At 39.6% G+C, this 26,697-nt stretch overlaps 1 protein-coding gene across 1 annotated transcript in view; it reads right to left on the bottom strand.

The window, feature by feature from the left end:
- Positions 1-1,325: 1,325 nt before the first annotated feature.
- Positions 1,326-26,697, bottom strand: part of MB21D2 (Mab-21 domain containing 2) — a 125,884-nt gene continuing 100,512 nt past the window's right edge. Inside the window, exon 2 of the mRNA XM_049775980.1 lies at positions 1,326-4,179. Within this exon, the coding sequence (XP_049631937.1) occupies positions 2,915-4,179 (1,265 nt within the window). The 3' untranslated portion in view covers positions 1,326-2,914. The remainder of the gene's footprint in view (positions 4,180-26,697) is intronic.

The raw sequence follows: 26,697 nt of genomic DNA, 5'->3' as shown, positions 1-26,697 counted from the left end.
GGAGGGAAGGAGGGAGGGAGGAGGGAGGGAAGGGAGGGAGGAGGGAGGAAAGGAAGGAAGGAGGGAAGGAAGGTAGGAAGGAGGGAAGGAGGGAGGAAAGGAAGGAAGGAAGGAAGGAAGGAAGGAAGGAAGGAAGGAAGGAAGGAAGGAAGGAAGGAAGGAAGGAAGGAAGGAAGGAAGGAAGGAAGACTAAGTCTTGATATTTTACAAAGTTTAACCAAGAATTTGTACTGCCTGGCTGGTAACAGGTAGGGCTCTTGTTTTGCACAAGAGACCCATATGATCCCCTGATCACCACTAGGAATGATTACTGAGTGCAGAGCCAGGAGTAAGCCAGAAACATGATTGGATGAGGCCACAAAACAAACAAAAATTTGTATTGCTTATAACTGGGTCATAAGCAGCAAAAGAAATAAGCATGTACCAAGAGGATTACTGAAACTAGGTTCTTTATGCAGCTGTAATGGCATTTTATCTACAAACAGAATGTATAACACTGTCAATACTGCTAATTGTATTTGTGATGCTAATTAAAAGAGTTACTGCACTTAATGGTTGACTTTCAAGGGAACAAAATGGTTTAATATGCTTTCTATGTTAGTGATTTATAGCAGTTTCTTTTAAGCTAGGCAGTTAAACGTAATGGCCAAAGTACAATTTTAACAGATTTCACTGGTATATTTTTAATTGTAGAAGCTATAATATTATTTGATCAAATCAGATGAATAAAATTCAGCTTCAAGAGATATTATATGGTGCTCTCTTATTCCTATTCCTCAAAAGAGAGATGCATTAACTAAAATAACTTTAACACACTGAAATAATCTAGCATAACATCACACATAAAATATTTGGGTAAATTAAGCTAAATTCACTTTGGCTAAAAGAAGTGTTGACACATTTAACTAGAAATTCCAGTGGAAGAAAAACTTCAGACTTGAAGTTCTTGGAAAGGGGCATATCTGGTGACCGGTGTTTCTCTTCCTCATCTCTTTGTGATGCCACGGCCATATACAGCCACCTTCACAGTCGTGATTTGTTGGATCGAGTAAAAAAAAAAAAAAAGAGTTACATTAGTTACCATAATCAGGATAAGTCTCTGGAGTTGAGGATAAAGTCCTGAGAAGAACAAAGATCATGAAGAAGATAGATAGATCCTAGTAAGGAAAGTGAACAAAAGGAAAATGATGACTGGATATTACATAGGTATCTAGTATGAAAGATAACAGTAAGCCCCAGGCTGTAATGATCGAAAGTTACTGCAGGTAAATAAAAAATAATTTCTATATTATAAACTAATAACATCACCACAATTCCAAGGCAAGTATGCTTCTTTTATTATTCTTGTGTTTGTCTCAAGATGGTTCAATGATTTCATTTTCATTGATAAGCAATACATTAATTCCCATGCAAAAACCCAAGACTGCAAATGCCTGATTTCAACCAGCCAAATACCAACTCATGAGTCTGCACATTCAAGATGAAAACCAAAATGTTGTTGAATCGTTTTATAACAAATGTCATGATTATCTTTTAAGAAATCATCAGCCCCCCACCCCCAACCTCTCGATCCTATTTGCCATCAGTTCATCCCAAACAAGAAGCCAATCTCCTGTGGCTCCTCAACCTGGCAAGTAATTTCATTTTTGAAGACAGGACATTGCCACAACCAGGCTGCCACCCAGATATTTCCCAGCTCCCATTCGAGAGTGGAACTTGCTTTTGAACAGACATGTTTTCTTCTATTATGGGATTCTAAGTTCTTCCTGTCAGTTTTCCTCAAAATTCTCAGCAAAAGCAAAGAGACATTACAAAAAAGCTTTCCTCTGTAACCCCCAAAGAAATATGTATGAGGACACCTACTTTATCAAGTATTTCCCCCCTCATCCCCATAAAGTCTCTGAGCACATATAAAGCTTTAAAAAGTTCTCTCAGTAAGCTAGGAACCAGAAATATAAAAAAGGGGAACACAGGTCCCCATAATTAAGGGAGAATTAAACAAATACAAAGAACCATTTTGTCAGTTCGGAGAAATGGGCTAAGTGGGGAAGTGGTGGGGGAAGAACAGCATTTTCACAGTGGACAACAATTTAGACTAAAACACACACATTGGAAGTCTGACAATGGCCAAGATTTCATTAGTGCAAATAACAATTATAATGGTATGTTCTGTAATAGGATTTAAATAAGGCTTTAAACAATTACATATGCTAACACTACCATTTGGAAACCTTAATTTTGTTTTTAAAGTTGTCAAGCACCCTCCGAACCATTCATAGTTCTGATCTGAGGACAATTACATTCAATAAAGTTGCTGCAAACACAATTTGTAGCATTTATCACTTTCAAAGTCCTTATTGGCCAATGGAAAGGGGGAAAAAAAAATCTACTCTGGCCACTGGTCAAAAGAAATAAGCCCAGCAGACTTTTCAGGTAGTTCTTAGGTTCAGATGATCCTCAAATATCTGTAGTGATGAAAGTTCATTTAAGAAGAGAGCAAAGGAAAAAAAAGAAAAAAAAAATCCTTAGTGTCGGAAAGAGATTTGCTTCCTCATCCCCATGAACAAATTTGCACGAAGTATGAGCAAAGAAGCAAAATAATTCATGGGCATTTTTCTATGGCTCAAGATCTCCTTAAAAAAAAAAAAGAAAGAAAACTGAACAAATAAAACAAACTCTGTAACAATAACCATGGAAAGTAAACAAATATTAGAGGCAGAATATAATCTAGCAATATACCGTTTCAGAGCCTGCACATTCTGCAGAATCAGGAAACTTTAAAATGAGGTCTTAAATGATCTCATCTAGCCCCCGAATAGGTAATAAACAAAACAGAAAACGGCATCACAATCCACACAGCACATTAAGAGAGTTGTAGAACCAGCAAGAAAAAAATCTAGAGACAGGAAAACGCTCAGAAAAATTTGTCATCGATTCTGAAATGGGGCCGTGTGACATCATCAGGGTTGATAAAGACAGAGATGGATTTTCCTGGGTTCTCAGTCACTAGCTGCTGCAGTTTTTTTGCCAACCGGTCATCTGGCTGGTTGGGGTCCCCCCCGTCGGACTGTGGGGAAGGGATGCTGGTGGTACTCCCTCGCCTCTGCAGCTCCAGCGTCAGCCGATTGGCCGCCTTGACATGCTCGATGGCTGTGCGCAAGTGCTCTGCTGGGTCCGAGCGAACCGAGGACAACTTCCGCGCGTGGAGCATGACTGTCTCCTCCGACAAGTGCTCCAGCATGTTACACTGCGGGATGAAATAATTGGGACACATCTTGTTGACCAGACAGTGTTGGAGGTCATCTATGAGGCCCAGCAAAAAATGGGCTGCATAGTCTTCTTGAGCCAAGTAGTTGGCAGGAAGTCTGTCACAGGCCCAGAGCATCATGCTCCGAAGGTGGTAGGGGCTGATGGCCTTGGGCCGGGACAGCAGTTTAATGATGATGGCTTTGCAGGCCTGATAGGCCTGCATGAGGCTGCTGGAGATGCACTTCTTCAACTGCACTTCGCTCCTGGCAAAGGACAGTCGCCACTCATTGTCCTTCTTCCCCTTGAAGGAGCAAGCAGGCACCAAGTAAAACCCACTGATGACCTCCTCTTCTGTAATCTTCCCGTCCCAGAAGTGGTTCTCCATGAGCCAGCTCTGGGCCACTGCGGGCCAGCCTTTGAATGACACGACTGGGACAATATCGTATAACATGCGACTGCTCCCCACTCCCAGGATGATGGAGATGATCGTCCCATTCTTTTCCACCTTTTCCACCTTTGGCATCCCTCGCTGGGGTTTCTTCTGGATCTCTGAGAGGACAATGCTAATGGAATCGTAGAACCACTCGGCGACTTTGGTTGGGGAGAAGAAGTAGTTGGTGGCACCGCTGATGTGATCGACGATAGTGCAGCAGTCTTTCCATTTGCTGATTGTCCCCTCATCGAAAAGCCGAAGGCTCAGCCAGGAGTGGCACAAAGCTGAGTGGCGCATGTCGAGAGTCACAGGCTGATTGCGGTCATGCAGCTTCAGGGCTGGCACCAGAAGGGTGAAGTCCATGTCATAATCGGTCCCCCGAGCATAGACATTCAAGTCATCTAAGTCCAAGTCCACCACACCTTCCCGAACTCCTCCGGAGAGTAACAGATACTCATTGGCTACTGGAAGTTTTTGGTCCAGCTTTTGCACCATGCCTGAAAATAGAGAAAACACCGTTACAGAAAGCACAGATATAGAGATTCAGGCATTAATCTGCAATGTGCTGAATTTCCATAGGCAACTATTCATTATCCATTCAAACCCAATTTCAGGAAGGCTCAACTCCGGATACTTTGGTCTGTCTCATCAACACTAGAATCTGTCTGTTTTCAAGGAGGGGAATCACAATAGAATTCTGTCACAGTACAAACAAATATCCATTTCTTGTCTTAAACTATGACGCCTTGATTAACAACAGTGCCACCTGCTTTGCCACCCTTTTCTTTGACTTTCTACTGTCATATTTTGCCAACAGAAAACACTTTGCTCCCTCTTTTCCCAGTCTCCATCCCTGCTGCCTTTAGACAAAATCAGCCTCTTTTCTTCTTTTGCAAAGCAGATTACCTCCAGGGTTATACCTATCAGATTCTCAAGGTGAGCTCTGGATAAGGGGCAGTTAGGTCAGTCTTCTTTCTACTCGAATACTAAACATGACCTGCTTTTTCAGTGCTGACCCTGATCTCTTACTTAACTGGACAAAAGCAACAGGGAACAAAACTCTGGGAACTTCAGAATTTGATTCCCCAGCACTGCTGGTTTCCTGAGCACTGTAGGGAGTGACTCCAACCACAAATCTGGGCATAGCCCAAAAGCACTGCTGATTCTGAATGGAAACAACCATGACCATCAACCAAAAATTAAAACACTCAGTACTCAAGCTTTAGGACCAAATTGTACTAATACTCATGGAATTCTTTACCAATGACATGCGCTAGCAATAATGATTTTGTTCAAAAAATCTAGTTCTGGAGCTGGAGTGGTGGCACAGTGGTAGGGCTTTTTGCCTTGCATGCGGCTGACTAGAATGGACTGCGGTTCGATCCCCCAGCATCCCATATGGCCCCCTGAGCCAGGAGTGATTTCTGAGCACACAGCCAGGAGTAACCTCTGAGCATCACCTGGTGTGGCCCAAAAACAACAACAACAACAAGAAAATCTAGTTTCATTGAAGGAAATTCTTAAAAGTAGATTAATTTAATAATGTTCCAACTCATGAACTATGTTTTTGTGGTCGTAATTTCTGGTTGTGGCCTTCAGTACTGTTTAGTACTAGTTAGTACAGTACAGTGGAGGAACCTCCACCAAGTTCATATCCTGTGGTAGTGGTGAAAGTGGGCAGAACCTAAGAGACATATAGGAAGTGTCCAAGTTTCCAGAGGGGTTAGCTGAAGCTGAGCCTGATCCCTCAGTCTGACCCTACATTTTTCTTCTTCCCATCCACGGTTTCTCAGTCTGCAGGTGCTCCTTCCTAACCATCACAACTCCATGACAGAAGCTTGTTTCTGAGGAACCTTATCTGATATATAAGATACCACCCAACTGAACAGGATTTTCACAACAAATTCAGCATGAGGAATACATTTTCCTTCTTAAAGGGTTTTTTTCTTCTTCTTTTGATTTAGCAATTGGAGTTGAAAGTTATTATAAGTACCAAGACCAAGGATTGTTTCTCTGTTGTCATGCAACAACTAATTTCATATTTATAAAGTAACAATGTTATCATCCCAAGTTTTGCTGTAGTTATAAAAAAAACTGACTTCAGAATTCACACTGAGTTGTGAGAACCATTTGCAGTATTTTATCCACTCACAGATCCATACAGTTACTTTCCAATAGAAACACTGAGTTGGAAGAAAGAGCTCATGTGATATTAAACAGCACTAAGTTGTACCTCCAGCACCACATACATGCCCCCCACAATACTAGAAGCTTTTAGCCCTCTATAGCAAGCCTAATCACCAAAATATCAGTCCCACATTGCTAGGCTGAGCATGCAGGAATGGGACCTAGATTACTAAGCACTGCTGGGGAGAAACTTATGAAGAAGAAAAGATATTTGGCAGTGAAATACTTATTTAGAATTTGCTTTATTATAACATTTGTTATAAGTATGGGGAAAATAGAGAAAATATGCATTTGGATTTGTTAATACATATCTGACAAAATAGAAGTGGTATTGTTATTTGCACACACATCAAAGATCTCTCTTAAACATCTATATTTCACAATTTTTTATTTTCTTTTGTTCTACACAGAATCAATATTACTCTGAGCACACTAATTAGGATATGCATAAGGAAAAAGAGGTTGGAAATCATTTGCTTACAAAAATGTCCAGTGAATTTTCCTTGCTATGTCACAATTTTGTTTGGATGGTCATAAATGAGTAAAAGTTAAAACAACTCCCTTCTGCCCTCTACTGGATTAAAGAGTTTTTCACTAGTTACTCTAAACAGATAGTTGTTAATTATATGTATATGATATATATGTAATATTTCTAATTTCTTCCCACTGGCTGCTTACATTTTTAGTTAAAATGCAGGACCCTATTTCAAGAACCATCTAAAGAAAGTATCTGGCTCAATTCTTATATTCAGGAGTTAGCGCAATCTGGGACACATCTTATTCCTTCAGAGAGAATATTGGTAAGACTCATTTGCTAAAATCCTAGGAGTTAGACACAGTTCCCAGGAGGCGACAATGTTCCGGAAACTAATCCCTTGTGACATCCTTATTTGCATTAGCCTGTTGGAGCCCTGTTAGTCTGCAGTTTTATAAATGATTTGCTAACACAAATTGGAGCCTTCTCTGGCATCATACAAACTCAAATGCCCTCCTGGAAAACTTCCCTGGATGACGTTAAGTGAAAATGAGCTGACATCAGCTTTCATTGGCAGATGCCGGGCACCAAATATATAAATAAATAAATAAACAAACAAATAAATAAAACACAGTCAGGACCTGGGAGGAAAAAGGACTGAGGAGGGGGAAAAAGGTGGGAAAAAAATCAGCTTACACTTTGGCTTTTTCTCATCAGTTTCAACAAGTGCCATCTCTGAACTGATACAAAGATTTTTGTGCAATTATGAAAGGCAAGAACAAGAGTCTCTGTTCATTAGCTATTAGTAAACTATTCAAATTCATAAGCAAGAACAAAGGGAAAATGCTCTCCTACCACTGAGACTGCTGGCAAAGAGAAGAGAAAGATGGAGAAATAGCTGATTCCCTGGTGTGTCTCTCACACCACAGTTAGTGTCTGCTTGCCCTTAACATCAGCCTAACTGGCCTCCTTGACTCCTGTCTTGAGGTGATTCCTTGATTTTGATTACTTTCTGTTTCTACTTCGGAAGACAGTACTGGGACTTAATTTAGAAGATCTTTTTTTTTTTTTAATAGATACAGGGACCTTGAAGAAATAAGTTCCGTGATATGTGCTTAGTTTTTTCTGACTATTTTTAGAACAGAAAGTGAAAAATGGAACTCTACTCCTAATTTCCTTCATTCTAGTAAATTCAACTTTATCATAGTCAAATTACTAACCTCTGTCCCTCAAACACAACTTGCTAGGCTCAGCACCAGTATAGGAGAACTAAATGATGTCTTTTTGGTTCTTCTATCTTCATAGTATCACTCCTAGTGAGAACTAAGGTAGGCAGATTCTTATACTCTAAGTATGGTCAGTACTTATGTAGAGTCTTTAAAAAATAAATAAACAAAAGCCTCTTCTCTATGATAAAAGAAGAACATAGAGGGATAAATAAAATTTTATCATGCAATTAAAGCTATAGAATTAGATATATTTTTCCCAATGTCCTCAGTTATTATATAAAAAGTTTTTGGTATGCAGGGATTACTTCTGCCCCCATTAAATATTTTAATAAAAAACAAAATAGGGCAGGAGAGATAGTACAGGGATTAAGGTGCTTCCCTTGCACAAGGCTGATTCTGGTTCAACCCCCATCACTGAACAACATCTCCTGAGCGATACTTGAGCTTAAAGTTAGTAGTAAGCTCTGACCACAGCTGGGTGGAGCCCCAAAATAAAAATACAATAAAGACTTCTGCATAAACAAAAGGGCTTTAAAATATAATACCCAATTGTTTGATTTCAAGTCATCTTGGTTCTGAGATGGCTCGATACCAAAAGTGCCTGCCCAGAAACAGGAGACATGAGTTCATTTCCCAGTAGAGGTCCACACGCAGCAAGGATGATTTTAGCAGCACTGTTGTTTGGTATCCCTGGCATCAAACACAAATGTATGAACTGGGATGCACTACCTTGTTAGTGTGTGATCTCTGGCAAGCACCAAGACAACAGACTGACCCATGGAGAACAGTACAGCCAAATGAAGTAAGTGCAAAACTAAGTGTTTAAGTACAGCAATCAACTGAGAATTGTTCATCACAGTAGCAGAAAACAACATGGAAAAATGTGAAATAAAACATAAAGGTGGAACATTTTGTCATAACCCACATGGCATACCAGCAAATGTACCCTGTTCTAACTATAATTCTTAATGGCAGGAAGGTACAGAACAGAACCATGCTGAACTGGTGAACCAGTTCTGAATGTGACAAACCATAGGGCAGCAGTCTCTGGTTTTTAATAAACAATATAAGACCTTCCAATAAAAATATGGTAACTGTTTCTGATAAGAACATAACTTGTCATGTTTGCTTTGAGAAACATCTAAGAAGTAGGCTTGGTTACCTTTTTCCTCGTCACCAATCTCTGTGATTTTTATTAGAAAATTACAAAGCCTCCCCAAAGGTACTTGGAGGTCCACAGGCCACTCCTGGCTTTGTACTCTGTCTCGCTTTTGAAGCCAGGTAATGTGGTAGTTTATGGGGCTGGCAGTGTATGCAGGTTATCAGGGCCACATCCAGTGGTGCTCAGCGAATTATGTGGAGCCCAGCTTGAATTTGTGGCCTTGCTCATCCCACAATGCTCTCTAGCCCTTTGAACTATCTTTCTAACCCTCTCCAAGATTTTTAATGGTCCCAATTTGGGTGAGATTTTAGAATTTTTCTCATTCATAATTGGATGCCATCCATACTTTGTCCCTTACTTTATAGGTGAAACACAGACTCAAATGATACCAAGAACTGTTTGACAGGTGACTCTGCCCGAATGAGAGATTAACAGCATGATCTCAATGCCACATTTGGTGTGAAGGTCAAAGTGACCTACTATACTACTCTCCTCTGCAATGACTCATCTGAAAAGGATACAGAAGTGTGGGAGTTGGCAAGGTCTCAGAGCAAGTGACACATTTGTTGGTCAAAGTTTGAGGGGGGCCATGGGTAGACTGACAGCAGAATATGTCTAAACATCTGCATTGATCAGAAAGGAAAGACAATCTGGCCTGCTTTGCGAGAAGTTGCTAGTACTCCCAACTCTAAACAAAGAGACTAGGAATAAAAGTAAGAAACTAAGAAAATAGTTAGAAAACTTGTGGTTTCTGCTATTCAGAACTGATTAGCAAGACTCAAAATGGAAATCTTATTATTTTGATTAGAAACTTCTCAACACGCCACAAAGCATCACTTATAATTTACAAAAGGACTGTTCACATTAAAAAGTGCTTGCTTGGAGGCAGAGGGACAGCATGTCGCTAACTAGGGTTCTATTCTCAACCCCACAAATACTTCTGGGAGTGATCTTTGAGTACAGAGGTAGGAGTAAGCCCTAAGCATCACTGGGCATGGCCCAAAAAACAAAACAAAACAAAAAAAGAGGGTATCTTCTTGAGAGGTAAAATATGTAGCAACTGGAATTGCCAGAATAAAAATTAAAATAGAGAATTTTAATGGGTCTATAAGAATATAGTAGTAGCAGGGGCCAAAGAGATAGCATAGCAGGGAAGGTACTTGCCTTGCATACAGCTGACCCGGGTTCAATCCCCAGCATCTGATATGCTCTCTTGAGCACTGCCAGCAGTGATTCTTCAGTGGTTAGCAAGGAGAAACTCTAGAGAACCTCCAGATATGCCCTTACCCCCCAACATACAGAATATGTATGTCACACAAAGAATATGGTAGCAGGAACAGGGATGTCTGGGTAAGTGCAAAATAAGGCAATTTTTTGCCAGGACAATCAGAACCCGATTTCATTAGATATTTATAATGACAGGGCCTGGGAGACAGCTCAGTGGCTTCATGTACTTAGCCAGCAAACACAGGAGCCCTCAACAGCCTGCACATGATGAACAAATGCTGGTAATGCTGCTTCTTGGGATCTCCAGTGAGTCAGTCCCAAAAGATGTCTTGAAATGTGTTCATGTTAAACATGAAACTATAAGCTCAGTCCATAATGCTAACACATGCACTGGAGTAATCCTAAGAGTCCTCTACCTGGGGAGCCCTAGTAAGGAAACAAAAAGAAAAACAAGAATACAGAAATTGATCACAGATGTCTTCTCTCCTGATCAGAAAAAGAAATAGAGAAATTCGGAATTAAGGCAACTGTACACTATTAATCTCTGTCTGAGACCTGTCTAAAATGACTAGCAATCTTTTCTCATTCACAGATAACTATAAAAACAACCTTATTACTCTGAAATTGGAGCTAGGTTTAATTGGGGATGGGGCCCTACATTTTAGAAGCGGAAAAATTAAGTGAGCCCAAACCAGGATTAGCTGCTCAAATCCAGTGTTGTGACTGGAGATGATAGCCAAAATTCAGGTTTGATGTTTTCATCTATGTGGCATAGAGGTACTGGTATCTCCTATGAACAATGACTATGCCAGATATTGAGTCCACAATGATGAAGAGAAGCCCATACAGTCCCCACTACATAATGCTTAACTTTTAGTGAAAAGGCTGGGTCATGAATAAAAGCAATTGAAGTTATGCTGGATACCTGAAATCTCAGTGAGTTAAATCACTGAGTCGATTTTCATTAATTCTGTAGGGTCATCAGGGTTGGCTGGGAATTCTACATCTCTAAAATTAGGACCCAGATGAAATGAACAACCCTTATTCGAATACTCCCTCTACTTGGCTGGATGGCAAGAAAGCCCCAAAATATTTCTTTTTGGCAGCTGAATGCTCAGACCTAGAAATACTCATAGATGATTTTCACTCACAAATGACTGGTCCAGACAAGTCACATGGTACCTTCCAGTCCAAGAAAGAAAGTGCAATTTTGCAACATGCTGGGAGGTAGGGAGCCAGAAATAGATACTTCACTATGAAAAACTCCCACATAATCAAATAATCACATAGCAATGAACATATAATTATAAGTTAAGCTAATAATACTGAGGGAAATGAACAAGGTCTTAGCCAAAGCACAGAATAGGAAAGAAAATTTGTTTAGCCTTGGGGATAGAAAATTCAAGAAGGTTAGGAGATCTACCTTCAATTTTTTTTTTTTTTTTTTTTTTTGGTTTTTGGGCCACACCCAGTGGTGCTCTGGGGTTACTCCTGGCTGTCTGCTCAGAAATAGCTCCTGGCAGGCACGGGGGACCATATGGGACACCGGGATTCGAACCAACCACCTTAGGTCCTGGATCGGCTGCTTGCAAGGCAAACACCGCTGTGCTATCTCTCCGGGCCCTACCTTCAAATATTTGATGAGCTGACAGGTAATGAAAAATGGGCCTTAACTAAATTATTGTTTTTAAAAAGAAAAGTGCTGTTGATTTAATATTGGTCTACAATATCATAATGAACTTCATTGACACAACACCACAATTCCTAATGTAAATGCATCTCACTGTACTCATCACCCAAGTTGTAGCACCATTGTGAGCTATCGGGCTAGCCCCAGCATGATTTCCTTAGCTCCTAAACATCACCCTCTAGTAACTATCATTTTTCACAATGTCTAGGGGGGTTTGTGGTTGTGTGCTTAGTGTTTTATATTTATTGATTTTGTATTAATAAATAACATGAAAATAACATGACAAAACTCTTCTTCCTATTCGTACTTTGCTTATCACTTCAACTTCCAGTCATACTATTACAAAAAGCAAGATTTTACTTTTTAATTTTTTACATTATTTGTTTTTGGCCAATACCTGACATTGCTCAAGGCTTACTTCTGGTTCTCGGGAATAACTCCTGCCAGGCTGAGAGGACCATATTGGAGGCCAGTGATTAAATCAAGATCTGTTGATGATTGAACACTGAAGCTATGGGGCCAGCATGACAGTACAGTGGGTAGGGCATTAGCCTTACATGTAGCCAACCCAGATTTGGTTCCTGACATCTCTTATGGTCTCCTGAGCACCACAAAAAATAATTCTTGAGTATAGAGTTAACTCCTGGGCGTTCACCACATTTTTACCATTTTAATGTCTTGTATTTCAATAAGGACTACATACTACAATTTATTTATCCATCTTTCAGGAATAGACACTTAATCTGTATGATTTTAGTAAGTAGAAGATCTACCAAGAAAAATTTAGTCTTAATCTAGAAATGAAAGATTTGCCTATTAGTTGAGATTTTCTTTATGGAGGGGAGGCATTTCCTACCTCCAAGAAATAACCAATCACAGTGGCTGAAAAGGCCACTTCTAGGGACCAGTGGGGACACCATTCAACACTGACATTTCATTCCCTCCTCTCAGTATAGCCCTAGTGGCTTCAGCAACTCCTCAGTGTCGTCAGAGTGACTTCCAACACTGACAGAGTGGACCTGGCATACCGGGCATATCAGGATCTCAATAACATTGCATTCTTGAATATGGAACAACCCAGCCAAATTGGCTGATAAAGACTAGAAGCAGCCCCTGATCCTCAGCTTGAGGCAGTCTCTTCAACAAGAAAAGGATTGATTGATGCTAATTTGTGGCAAAAGTGAGGACTCTAGTACTTTATAGAAACTGTGATGGAATATGAACACAGAAGACTTCCAAAGTAGCTTCCTTTCCTCAAACTCTACAACAGAAGAAAGACAACTCTAATGTAGACTCCAATGGCCACCATCAGCCACCTGCTTGGGCTCCTAACAGTGACAGTGGAAAACTCAAGAGATACTAATTTGAATGCTGGGTGCTGCTCTCATCTTGCATCATCTCACATCTACCTGCTCTCACATCTGACCAAAGGTGACTCCAAAAAAGAGAGAACAGAAGTGCAACAATATCGTTAGTGACATCAAGACTTGATAGAGCTTACTGTCAAGTTGTCTATCTCTTAGCAAGGCCTCCAGGAGAAAGGCAAAGCATTTCCAAGCTCTTCTTTACACTGAAGCAAAATTAGGCTATGGGGCCATAATGACAGGGGGTAGGGCATTCATTGACCTTATATGTAGCCAATCAGGTTTGAGTCCTGACATCTCATGGTCTCCTGAGCACCACAAAGAGTAATTCCTGAGTGGGACTGAGGGATAATGCAGCAGTAGGGTGTTTACCTTGCACTCATCTGACCCAGGACTGACCTGGGTTCAATTCCTGGCATCCCATATGGTCCCTCAAAGACAGGAGCAATTTCTGAATTTCTGAGTGCATAGCCAAGAGTAACCCCTGATTATCACCAGGTGTAGCCCAAAAACAAACAAAAAGGTAATTCCTGAGTACAGAGTTAACTTTTGAGCATTGCTGAGTGTGGCCCAGAAGTAACAGCAAAAGAGAAACAACAATAAAAAGACAAAATAAACAAAAACTTATGCTGTGTGTTTACTTCTGTCATTTCATTTATTCCTTTTAGTACTTACAAGGATTCAACATGGTTTCCATTTTACAGATGAGGAAATGGAGATAAAGAAGTCATGTTTATAGTGCATGACTATAAGAGATCTAAAATCTGGGATTCAAAATCAGGTTGATTGCATTCCTTTTTCACTCTCCCACGCTGCCTTCCAGCATTAACTAGACTTTCCCCCAAAGAATAAACAATCCAGTATCTTCCGGCCTTTATAAATGTTACATAAGACACTAAAAGAACACAGTGAAAATATTTTTACTCTATCCAGAATTAAAATAAATTTTCTATTTTGGGGTAAAATGATTTTTAAAGCAGATTAAAATCCCATTTTAGCTATCCCTGGGGAAAGAAGTATAGAAGCAAAATAGGTCAAGGAATATAATAGGATTGACCATTAATCATTTGCCCCTCCCAACTGAAACAATACTGTGACATCTGGCTGTGTACATCAGTGTGCATGTATACTGTGCGTACTTCATTCTGAAGACAATTCTCAAGGAGTTTTCCATCAGTATTAATATCACAACACCACCTTAGAATCTTCCAAGTTCCCTCCCCAAAAATTTTTGAAAATCATAATGAATCATAATGAATATTCATAATAGCTGAAGAGATATTACAATGGGTAGGTAGGGTGCTTGCCCCAGTTTAATCCGCAACACTCCAAATGATCCCCTAAACCAGGGGTCCTCAAACTTTTTAAACAGGGGGCCAGTTCACTGTCCCTCAGACCACTGGAGGGTCTGATTATAGTAAAAACAAAACTTATGAACGAATTCTTATGCACACTGCATATATCTTATTTTGCAATGAAGAAACAAAACAGATACAAATATGATATGTGGCCCGCGGGCCATAGTTTGAGGACCACTGCAACCCTACTTTACCCACTTGATCCCTGAATGTAAAAGTGGGAATAAACCCTGAGCACAGATGGAGGTAGCCTCTGCAAAACCAAAACAAAAACACCAAAAATAAAAAAAAAATCTAACTCATAATGAAAATCTGTCATTTTTATTGTTGAACCCTTGGCTCTTTTCAAGCACATGTGAGTACATAAGTATGCTAAGTGTACCTGTCTATCTGTGAGGTGCCGCTAGTATTCTGCCCCATCTCCAGTCTACATTTGACTTCATTGTGGTAGGTCATTTCCTGCAAGCTGGCTGTTGTGTGGCTGTTTTGTACTTTTACATCTAATAAGTACAGAGGAGAGAATAGAGAACTGACATCTCTAGAAAGATAGAACACACAGCTTCAGCAGATGCTAGGAGTGTCAATGCTGGGTTAATTTTCCTGCCTCAATTTGTATTGCTGTACTTCACCACATTTAGGAAGTATAGAGTAAGCTAAAATAAACTACCAAAATAAGCTACAACACCAAGGTCATTTCTACTTCTGGGGGGCAGGGGAAGAGAGAGGGGTAGGGGGGAGAGAGAGAGAGAGAGAGAGAGAGAGAGAGAGAGAGAGAGAGAGAGTAAATAGTGCTAGAAAGATATATCTCTGTTAATCTGTTAAGCACAAAATTTCAGAATTATGGTCATATGAAAAGAACTTACATAAGCCAGTAATGAATTACTTGGTCTGACCAATGCTCAAGTTATAGATCTAGTTCTAGTCTATGTATATCTAATGCAATAAAAAATGAGCATATTTCTCATAAAAAATTGTTAGCTTTTTCCACAAATTTTATTTCCCATGGCATGTGTGACTGGTAAATTGCCTATTCTTTTTTTTTGCTTTGTTGATATCCCAATTATTGTCTTTTCTTACCACTTTCAACTGGGGAGAGCTTTGGACAGGTGTAAATTTAAACATTTACCACAAGACAGGCATTTCTTCCTCTAACTACAAAGGAAATAATAGGGAGTACCATTTGGGGAGACAAAGTTTAAAACATAGTGAAGTCAAGGTTCTTTGCTTACTGTAGGAACCAACTTGCCAAGAAGAGCTTTCTTCATTCAAGTAGACCACCCCCTTGCTTATATATCAAAGTCTGAAGTAAAATTCAAAGACCAAACATTTCTCATTCAGACTGTTTGCGATTATTCTGTTATTATACAGTTCCTCTAAACTGTAAAGTAAAAAAAATCAAAATGAAATATCTCCACTCAATGACAATCTGTATTTTCTTTGGTATAGTGGTGAGACCAACTGTCAGTCACCTACAGACCTACCTGTATTCATTTGTATGATGATTTTGCAAGACTCTGATACTATCACACAGAATTTCAGCTGATGTCAGATGAATAAATAGATGGTATAGACAGAGTCACTGAAATCTTCAAGAATAGAAACCATTTGATTTTAGAATCCACTGTAATTGTACAGTAGCTTTTTATCTTACTTCAGCTCTGATTGTTAGCTGAAAATCAGTACTTTGGAGAATGCCCTAGAATTCAATACTTAGATTGATAATGACAATCTAACCATGTCAATTCCAGAACCACTATCTGAAAGCAAGGAATTCATCTTACATACTCAGAAGAGATGGAAGTGTGAATCTAGGAAAGAGCTTGCCTATCTGGTAACGATTGCAACAGCCCTTTCTCTTTTGTTCTGAAAACAATTTAATTCTAGGGCATAGCTGATATTAGGAGAAAAGCTATTATGCAATTATAATGTATAAAATAAAACTATCATACCTGATTTAAAAAAGTAATAAAAAGAGATTACCAAGGTGAACTTTTTCCTGGTTGGTAAACAAGAAATAGATTCCTGTCGATAAATGGATACCATTTTACTAAGCTATTTCCAAAACCTGCCAGGAGATGGCACTCATACTCCAAGCATTGACTGAACTTTCAAGTCAAGAGTCAAACTGAAAATCCTAAAAGAGGAAAATAGTTGACACTTTCACATAAGACTGTGTGAAAAGCTATTTGTCTCCATAGGAGGCTCCCACCCAGTGACTCTATCTTTACCCTTTGGTCTCCTAAAGTTAAGTTTCTTTCATTCAGGAGCTCACAGCTCCATGTGGGTTGAGCCATTACTGAAAGATGCTTTTCAGAGCAGACAGTGTGTAGAATAAAAAGGAAGAGAATTGGGCCCGGAGAGATAGCACAGTGGTGTTTGCCTTGCAAGCAGCCGATCCAGGACCAAAGGTGATTGGTTCGAATCCCGGTGTCCCATATGGTCCCCGTGCCTGCCAGGAGCTATTTCTGAGCAGACAGCCAGGAGTAACCCCTGAGCACCGCCGGGTGTGGCCCAAAAACAAACAAACAAAAAAAAAAAAGGAAGAGAATTGAACAAATGAAACATAGTAGCATGGAATCCAATGGAACAGAAGGCACAAGATTTCAGCTCTCAATTTGCTGCAGCTGAGGTAAAAATGAGATTGTTCAGGTGCCAGGATTAAGAGGAAAGAGAGGAGGCAGGACTAGGTATTAGGTTACCCCTCTTTCTGTGAAACTGTTTCATGATGAACATAAATAAATATGCTGGTGGGGCCGGAGCAGTTCCCATATGATCCCCCAAGCCAGGAGCAATTTCTGAGTGCACAGCCAAGAGTAATCCCTAAGTGTTACCGGGTATGCCCCGCCCCCCAAAAAAAACTCCAAAAATAAATAAATAAATATGCTGGAAAGGTTTTAAGTGTCAAGGTGAACAAAAGGAAAATAAATGTTTAACCTCACTTCTCTTAGTGAACAAGCCAAATAAACAGTTTTATATCCGATTGTTTTAAGATGGATCCCAGCATATGGTCTGTGGAGTTTAGGAACCTCTTCCTACCAAAGGACAAAAATCTTTGCTGCTCGCTACATCATACACTGAATCATATAGTGATGCTAATATAAATGCTGATTTAAAAGGGACATTTCTTAACATAAATAATGTTTTTTTACATTTCTGCCCTAACAGTGCATATACTTTCTACACTATTTTCACTGCCTGCAGTTGTAGTCAAGGTCGGTCTCCTTTTACTTGGAGGAACAATTCTGCAAAAGAGCATCACAGTTCTCAGTCCATGTGGGTGGGGATCGACTTTGAGTGGCTAGTACAAGACAAATGTGACCTGTATAGTTCTTTGGCTACAGACTTATTTTGAAGGAAGAGAAGGGAGCATTATTTGAGGTCTTTATCACAACATCAATTTGTTTGTTGTTGGCGAAATCAATAGCAGAAGGGGTTCAGAGTGTAAAATGGGCTCTAGCAGATAATTCAATAATGGTGAATTAGGAGGTCTCAGTTATGCTTAGATGGACCAACTTATTGATCAATGTCCTTCTGTCCTATCTACACCAGCCAATCAGAGGTTTCCAAACTTATTTGCACTGCTGCCCGATTTTCAGGGGGGAAAATAAAACATGCCCACCTGAAGCTAACAGAAAACATCTTCAGGCATTGTACCTGAGCCTACTATAGCACCTCCCTGGATCTTTCCAGTGCCCACTGAGGTAGGTTATTCTATACTCTGGGAAATCATGAGCTAAACATACACATTATTGTTAGAAAATAAATGAGCGTAAGTGTAAGATGATTAAATACTGTACTACCTAGTAATGATGCTGCCTTGCCTATATGGTCTTAATCTTCATTTTCATAAATATTACATAAAAAATCAAGTTTTCAGCCAGCAACAGCAAAGGATATTTCAACTATCAATATTATCAAATTTCCCATTCAAAACATATCTCAAACAAAAAAATAAATCACAAAACAACCACCAAATCAGTTAACAAGTCTTTAAAGCTTTTCCATTGTTTTAGGTCAAGATGAAACCTTGCAGTTTGCTAAGCCTGAGTGAAACTGGAGGGCACCAATGTTAAGTGAACTAAGTCAAAGAAAGAATAAAAAAATAATGGATGATCTCACTCATCATAGAGAAAAACAAAACATGGAATAACAGTATTAAATTTGAACATTTCTTGGCCCTTGACTGAAGAACAGATTACCACGCAGTGGGGGAAAAAGAGGCAGACTAGAAGTGACTTCAGAGCAGTGGAGGAGGGTCATAGGTACTTTGGTAGTGATGGAGATGCGATAATTTTGCAAACCAAAACCATACAAGTTAGAAATACTTCATAACTGTTATCTAAATAACAATGAAAAGATGAACAGATCAAGCTTTTCTATTGTATAAAGCTGGAATGCTCCTTAGTAGAACTATACCCATAATTAAAATTCAAGGAAGGACTAAGGAATCAAAGAAGTTATTTCCAAAGAAAACAGAAAAAAAGAAGTCCTGACAGTCTGATAGACTTGTTAAAAGCAGAACCTGAGCACTGGATAATGACTGAGCATCCAGGCTTAAAAAAATAAAACAAAACCATTTTGTTTGAGCTTGAAAACATCACTTCAGACAAATTCAGATGTGAGAAATCCCGTAAGGATACTGAAATGTGCAGCTTGCAAGCAGGAGTAGATCATGTGACTGTGGGTCAAACTGTTGGAGTGTTTTAAACTCCATGTCTATACTACAAAGAGGCAAATCAAAGAGAATATTAAAAGGCAACACAATTGACACTGATGTGGGAAGATAAATGTTTGAAAACAGCTTCTCTCACCAAATGTTTCCTCCCAAACAAAAATGGAACAGGAGTCACTGGTGTGGGAATGCAAACTCCCAACAAGAAACAACCAGGGTCCAGAGAGATAGGACAGCAAGTTATATGCTTGCCTTGTACACACCTGTTCTGGGTTCAATCCTTAGCATCCTACATGGTCACCTGAGACTGACAGGAGTAATCCTGGAGCACAGAGTCAGGACTAAACCCAGAGCACCACCAGGTATGGCCCCAAAACAACAACAAAAAACCCCAGTGAACTAAAACAGTAATGATTAAGGGAAAAATATAATTTGGATCCTCTTTCGTTTTTTTTTTTTTTAATTATCTTTATATTGTTGAAGAATGTGGTTTAAATTCACTGCAAAATTGATACCTTTGGGACCTCAGGGATGAAGTTTAAACTATACATACACAGTTCATTCAAAGAATGACTGAATCAGATTCCTGAAGCCAGAACAACTTTCAAGGTTAGGTATTCCAACTGCTGTGGTAGATATCAGGTCACTAAGCTTCATAAAGCAAAGGTGACAAATGCATCACCTGGCACTGGTGCAAGGAATAGAATCCAAAGTCCTGATCCTTGATTCAAGGTTTTCTGTACTTGGGGTTTCTAATCAATGGGTGTTTGAGAAATACATGTTCTCATGACCCAACTAGAAGGATCACAGCATAATCTTCAAGGGAACCTGTATACTAAAAAACGAATGATATTGAACCAGCCTATTTTTAAACTGAAGACAATCCTCCACATCAAAGCAGAAAGTTTAATTACACAAAATCAAGAAAGCCAACTGTCAAGTTTGAGGAGGGTTCCCTATTCAAATAATTCCCTAAATCCTTCAAGGACTGGCTGAGATTAGCTATAACTTGAGTAAAACTCAAGATAGTAATTGAGATTTCGGAGTAAATCTGGGAAAGACAACGTAACTCATTACTCATTCCAGCTACAATCTTTCAATTATTTATCACACATACAATGAAAAAGACTACTCCCACAGATTTTTGACCAGTTATTCTTTTACACCATCTTATCCTACCCATCAGATACTAATTTTTGTCCTCGATTCAATTTGAAGCTGGTGCAAACAATTGAGTAGCCTCAGAGACACTTTGCACACTAGCGCTTTGCTCATTGGGGAGCATCTATGTAGGTCAGTGTGTGCCAGCTGTGGGGATGGACACAATTATACCACAGTCCTTGAAACCAAGGATAATGTGGTGTGAAAGAAGTCTATGATTTCCAAAGCTCTCAACTGTCACAGAGCTCAGTCTAGACACAATACCTTAAATACAGACCGCATATTCATACTCTGTTGCTCCCGAAAGTTCAGCCAGATCATGTTTTATTCTTAAGTAGGGAAAAAGATTAAATGACAAGCTTCTTTTGAAAGATCACGGGTGCCTACTTGAGAAAGGCCAGTAAAGCACTCAAACAAAAGGGGTAGCGTCATTAGAAGGAAAAGAATGGTAAAGAGAGAACAATGCCATTTATACAAAGACAAAGTCTTGTTATGCAAATAAATTTTAGGTCAAAAATTCCTTAAATATTATTTTTAAAGAGAGATGCAGCGATGGTCTTATGAAGGCAGATGAAATTTTCTATGATTCCACTAGAGGGCATGACTTCCTAAGTTTTTTTTTTTTTACAGTTGTTTTGGTCTTGATGGGAAATGATCAGTAAGTAGATCTGGAAATAATTTTTTTTAAGTCATACCTGATTTTCCTGTTATGCTCTCAAATTGAGTCAGAAACAGCTTTGAGCTTCAAAAACAGGGCTTGCTGGTGAATCCCAAATACTGTTTATAATGATTCCATTGAAGTGGTGGAATAGCAGATATCCCACGAATAAATTCCAGGGTTTGGGGATGATAAAGATATCCAGAGTTTCAGGATGAAAAGCAGGTCAGGGTGAATAATGAGGTGGACGAGATGGAACATAGTGGTGGAGGGTATTAGGCACTTGGGTGCTGAAGTGCAGTAACTGTACATCAAGGACATAAAGATGAATCTATTACTTTAACCACAACAATAAAAAAAAGAATTTTCAAAAAATGATTTATGGGGGGAAAATGCCCAAAGAGAGAATCTGAAGGAGTGAATATAAATTTAAGATAGAGAAACATTTGAAATGAATCCTAGCTTATGATTTATTACTTGACATATTGCTTGACTTTTGATACTGTTTCCTCATTAAATAAAAATAAAAATAATGCAAATCCTTTACAGGGTTATTAGAGACCTGATTGAACTAATGTTCCTAATAGTCTTTCTAATATTTTGCAGGTGTTAAGAAAAGGCAAATTTCAAAAAAAGAAAGAAAGAAAGAAGAAAGAAAGAAAGAAAGAAAGAAAGAAAGAAAGAAAGAAAGAAAGAAAGAAAGAAAGAAAGAAAGAAAGAAAGAAAGAAAGAAAGAAAGAAAGAAAGAAAGAAAGAAAGAAAGAAAGAAAGAAAGAAAGAAAGAAAAGGCAAGTTTCTTTTTTCAAATTAAAATTATATGCTTTCTTCCAAAGGTCAAATATTAACTGTTTTCTCTTCTTATACTTAAGACTTTTTGTTTGTTTTCAGACCATAGCTAGTGGTGCCTTACTTACTCTGCTCAGGAATTACTTCTAGCTGGCTCAGAGTGTCAGCAATTGAACCCGGGTTGGCTACAGGCAAGGTAAACATTCTACCCACTGTAGGATTTGGCCCTTCTTTCTTTCAGGTATGCTTTTGATTCTCTGGAGCACCCTATAACACCAGTTATAACCCAAACAATTTTCTGAAGATAAGTAAATGACAAGCTTGGCTTTAAGCCTGAGGTCTTATTCAGTTCCAACTAAGTCTGACCTACCAGGACACACATTTGACCTTCTCGAGCCAAGTTGTGTTCAAACAAAGGATTTAAAGTCAAGAATGTCTCCAAGGTCTTTCAAGTGTAAATATACTGCTTAGTATGCTCAGGACAAGAACAGAGAGTGACATTCAGGAAAGAATGGTAGGTCTTAATACAGAGACTATCAGCAGAATAACAACTCTTACTCTCTCATGGGGAACCAAAAAGAAACCTGAGAGTCACAAGACCTCATTAAAGACCAGTCAAAGAACCCAGGTGCTCTATGGCCCCGCCAATTTTCAGCATGAGATCTCAAACATTCCAATGCCACTGCATAGACTGTCATTGCTCAGATCAGTAATTCTGTCGTCATGAGGCCAACACCATAAAAATCCAATCCATTCCATTAGCAAATGCTTGAAATTCTGTCTCTAAAATATTTGCAATATCACACACCCTTCCATCACATTGCCATCGTTTATTATTGTTACAGTGTAGTATGGGCCTCACATCTTTGAATGGAACAACTTCAATACCTTCAAATTAGCCCCTGCTACCTATTAACCTATCATTTTCACCTAACATGTGCTTCCAAATGAAGCGCTGGAGAGTGGCAGTGCTTGAGCTAAGACACCATCTATAGTCCCCTGAGCATAGAGCCAGGAATGGCCTCTGAGCACTACCAGGTAATGACTGAAACAAAATCTCCTCCAGAACCAAAGGAACATCTCATCACATCATTCGCCTAAAATCCTTAGATGATGTTCACCACACCTGTAACCAGTATCATATGGTGAACCCAACCTCCATTGTTTCCATCATAATTTACTTCTCCCTTTGATCCTTAGCATCTCTTCCAGAAAACACTAACATTAAAAAATGTTTAAATCTATTTAAATTTTTTCATTCCTTTACAGTTAGCCATTATGAAATTATAAGTTATTCACGACTGTGTTTTAGGCATACATTTTAACACTAATTCCTTTACCAGTGTCCACTTCCCACTACCAAATTCCCCTTTCCCCCACTTGCCTCCCACTTACCCAGAGAGATTAGCATTTGAATGACTGTGTTTAAACTATACTGGCTCCCAAAAGTTTTCAAGTCTTTGCTCTATAAATCAATCTCTCTTCTCTCTCTGTCTGTCTCCCTCTGTCTCTCTGTGTGTGTCTCTCTCTCTTTCTCTCTCTCTTTCAATTTCAATCCCAGCAAGTAGAAATTCTGTCGATTGTAATAATTGTTTTCTTCCTAACATCATACTTCCTCTCAAACATCTTTTTTTCTCTCGTGGACTAATGATTTACCTAATTTACCTAATATTTAGAAATTTAGTGTGTGTGTGTGTGTGTGTGTGCGCGCGTGTGCGTGCGTGTGCGTGCGTGCGTGTGTGTGTGTGTGTGTGTGTGTGCGCGCGTGTGCGTGCGTGTGCGTGCGTGCGTGTGTGTGTGTGTGTGTGTGTGTGTGTGTGTGTGTGTATTATGGATCTGGGACTTTAGGATCAGGAGTTTTTCAAGGACAGGAATGGAGCCTTATGCACCTGGGCTGCACTCACCCCCACTTTCTCTGTCTGAGAAAGACAGAAGTTTTCTGTCTGCGATGAAGATATTGAGATCTGGAACAGTCTGTTTGGGTCTGAATGTGTCACTGTAATAAATGCAAGTCTGGATGGACTGACGGGTAAATAGTGGAAATCTGTCAGCACAATAAGAGCAGTGTAGTTCACATGTGGTTTTCCCAGAATGCTAGTATTAGCTACAACTAAGAAATGGCACAAGCAAAATGTACTAAATCACAGCAGAGGCAGAAACCTGTGCAGTGAAAGGTGTTTACTTATACTCTTATAGGCGCCCACTGGCATGTGGAAATAGCTTTGTGTTCCTTTTTGCTATGAATTTAGTACATTTACTCCTCATCTCTAAAATGCAATGACTTCATCTCTTTCTTCAAGTGCAACCCTTCTAGTTTGTGGGTGAGAGGATCAGAGGTAGAGTGCAGGCCTTGTATGGGTGAAGCCCTGTATCTGATCCCTGTCAACACCATAAAAAATGAAATAAATTGTATTGTTACCTTTCATTTTTGTATCTTTAATTTCTCATATAGTCATGGTGAAATTATAAAATTATTCAGGATTGGGTTTCAGGCATACAGTGTTTCAACACAATCCCTTCACCAGTATCCACTTCCCTCCACCAATGCCTCCCACTGATCTGCTGCTACAGAGGCACTTTTTTTCTTTATATAAATTTTTACACCGTGGTTTACAGTACTGTTGCTGATAAAGTCTTATACATAAAACTTTACCACCTTTTATCATCATCTCCTGGTTGAACATTTCCCTCTACCATAGGCATCTCCTCCTCCTTCCTCTTTCAATCTTTTATGAAAAAATGAAGTTCTTCTTTATTTTTCAGCATTGCTACTCTTACAGTTAATGTTCCAGTTACAAAACCAAATAGATTTTGAGTCATCTGTTCATAACCCCATTTTCCTCACAAGTAGTGTTGGCTTTTAGAATGCAATGTTTCAGAATGCAGGGATTTTTAAGGAGTGTTTAAATGCCTAGACCAGTACTCAAGCAAACAAAAACATCAGAAAGGAATGATTATGAAGTATCAGTCTAACGGCTTAGTCAAACTGTGCCAGCAAACTTTCAAATGTGTGTCAAAGTAGCAACCCAAGCTGTATGCTAGAATCTGGTGGTAGAACAACAAGTGCTCTTGAGGAAGTCTGAGCTGACCTGAGTCAACACTGGAATTTAAGTGCTTCATAGTTTTCCTGGAGAGCTGAGTATCTACAGAGAGAACTAATGCAGTTATTATAGGGCTCCTGAAAAAGGAGAGGGCACCTAACAGGAGACAGTATTGAAAGAATCAAGGAAAAAAAAAGATAAAAATGAATGATGCTACAAATGAATTATGAGTTGTTTTCTCAAAACTGACAGGCAGAAAAAGCATTCAACTTGATGCTTTATTCTTAAATTACAAGAAAAGTAAGGTATGGGCTAGAGAGATGGATCACAGGACTGAGCACATGTTTTACATACATGAGCTCCCAGTTCATTCTCTAAGTACTGTATGGATGCCTAAGTACTGGCAAAAGTGAGTCCCAGTGGCAAACCACGATGAATTTCTAAGCACCAGTAGGTGTAGCTTCAAAACTGAAATCAAGGTGCTGGAGTGATAGCGCAGCAGTAGGGCATTTGCCCTACATGGGCAGACTCAGAATGGCCCTCTTTTGATCCCTGGCATCCCATGTAGTCCACCAAGCCAGTATCGATTTCAGAGTGCATAGCCAGGCATAATCCCAAGCATCATTGGGAATGGCCCTAAAATAATAAAAGAAAAAAAGTAATAACAACAACAACAAAAACCAAACCCCTCGCTCCAGAGAAAGTTTGTTCAAGAGTTATGAAATTTGCCTACAGTGACTAAAACAAGGTTGATAGAGTCTCAAATACTGACTTTTGCCTTTTGAAAAAAGAAAAAGAGTTGGGTTTGGGGGAGAAATGACTCCCTGGTAGAGAGCCAGCAGGACTAGACCCAGTGATCTTCTGAGGACCATTTGTCACCAGAGATCAATCTCAGGGCCTCATACATGCTAGGCATGTGTTCTACTGTCACCCCTCCAGGGCAAAATGTTAATCTTACCTGATGGTTTGACCAGCACATTTCTGGGAGGGGTCTATGGAAGGTTGCCTAAGGAGTGAAAAGGCAAGAAGCCTCATAAAAAGGAGGCAGGATGAAGGGAGAAGAAAAAGGTTTGAAATGCAGGGCAGCTTGGGAGGCTGCTTAAAAGGTTAGCTTAGAAGCCACACATGGTGGTAGGGCCTAATAATAAGTTTCATGTCTCCTGACTTCTTCTGACTGCTTGTGGATCATGTCCTCTTCATGACCCTGAACCCACAGACCCACTGGCTGGAAGGGGATGCAGGCATCTGGCCAGGCCAAAAAGGCCTCACCCTCCATCCACCATCATCCACCGCCATCAAGGACTCTTATTAATCTAATTATTACTACACTCTACCATTTGAGCTATCCCTCTCACACACACCCCTCACCCAAATAAAAACATTGACTTTTCACTGCAGTGGAGATTTCAAAAGTGCATGTCAAGGACCAAACTTCCCCTGGAACCTATGAATAAAGGGATAAAGGGTGAGGGGTGAGGAATGTAAGAAAAGACACCAAGTCCCAAATGGATGGGGCCCAGGGCACCTGCCTCCCGCTTGAGCCACTTTATCTGTTTTACAGATTGGGTTTATTCTGATGTTGTCCTTTGAAGTATAGTCCCGCAGTTTTAAAAAGGAGGGAAAAAGGTTTGGAAATCACTGCCTCACATCAGGCTGGCTATTTCCCAATTCTGCCTGAGGCTGGCCTTCGGCAGAAAAATAAATCAGTACTTATGAAAGACCTACTCTATGCAGAATGCTGTTGGGGGTGTCCCCAATTCCCTGCACTCATCATGACAAACTGTCTAAAAAGACCTCACTTTCTGCCAACTTAGACTTGCACATCTGACTATCGTGAAGCCTTTCTGGGTGTCCTAAGCTCCATCAGAAGATTGCAGACTTACTGGAGTTTTGAAGAGCCAGTATCTGTACCGAAACTAGTGCAGGAGAGAAGCTGTAGATCTTTTTTTTTTTTTTTTTTTTTTTTTGGTTTTTGGGCCACACCCGTTTGATGCTCAGGGGTTAC

This window comes from Suncus etruscus, chromosome 6 (genome assembly GCF_024139225.1).
Source record: "Suncus etruscus isolate mSunEtr1 chromosome 6, mSunEtr1.pri.cur, whole genome shotgun sequence".
In the NCBI taxonomy this organism is placed as follows: domain Eukaryota; kingdom Metazoa; phylum Chordata; class Mammalia; order Eulipotyphla; family Soricidae; genus Suncus; species Suncus etruscus.
This window is presented reverse-complemented; position numbering and strand designations above follow the sequence as displayed.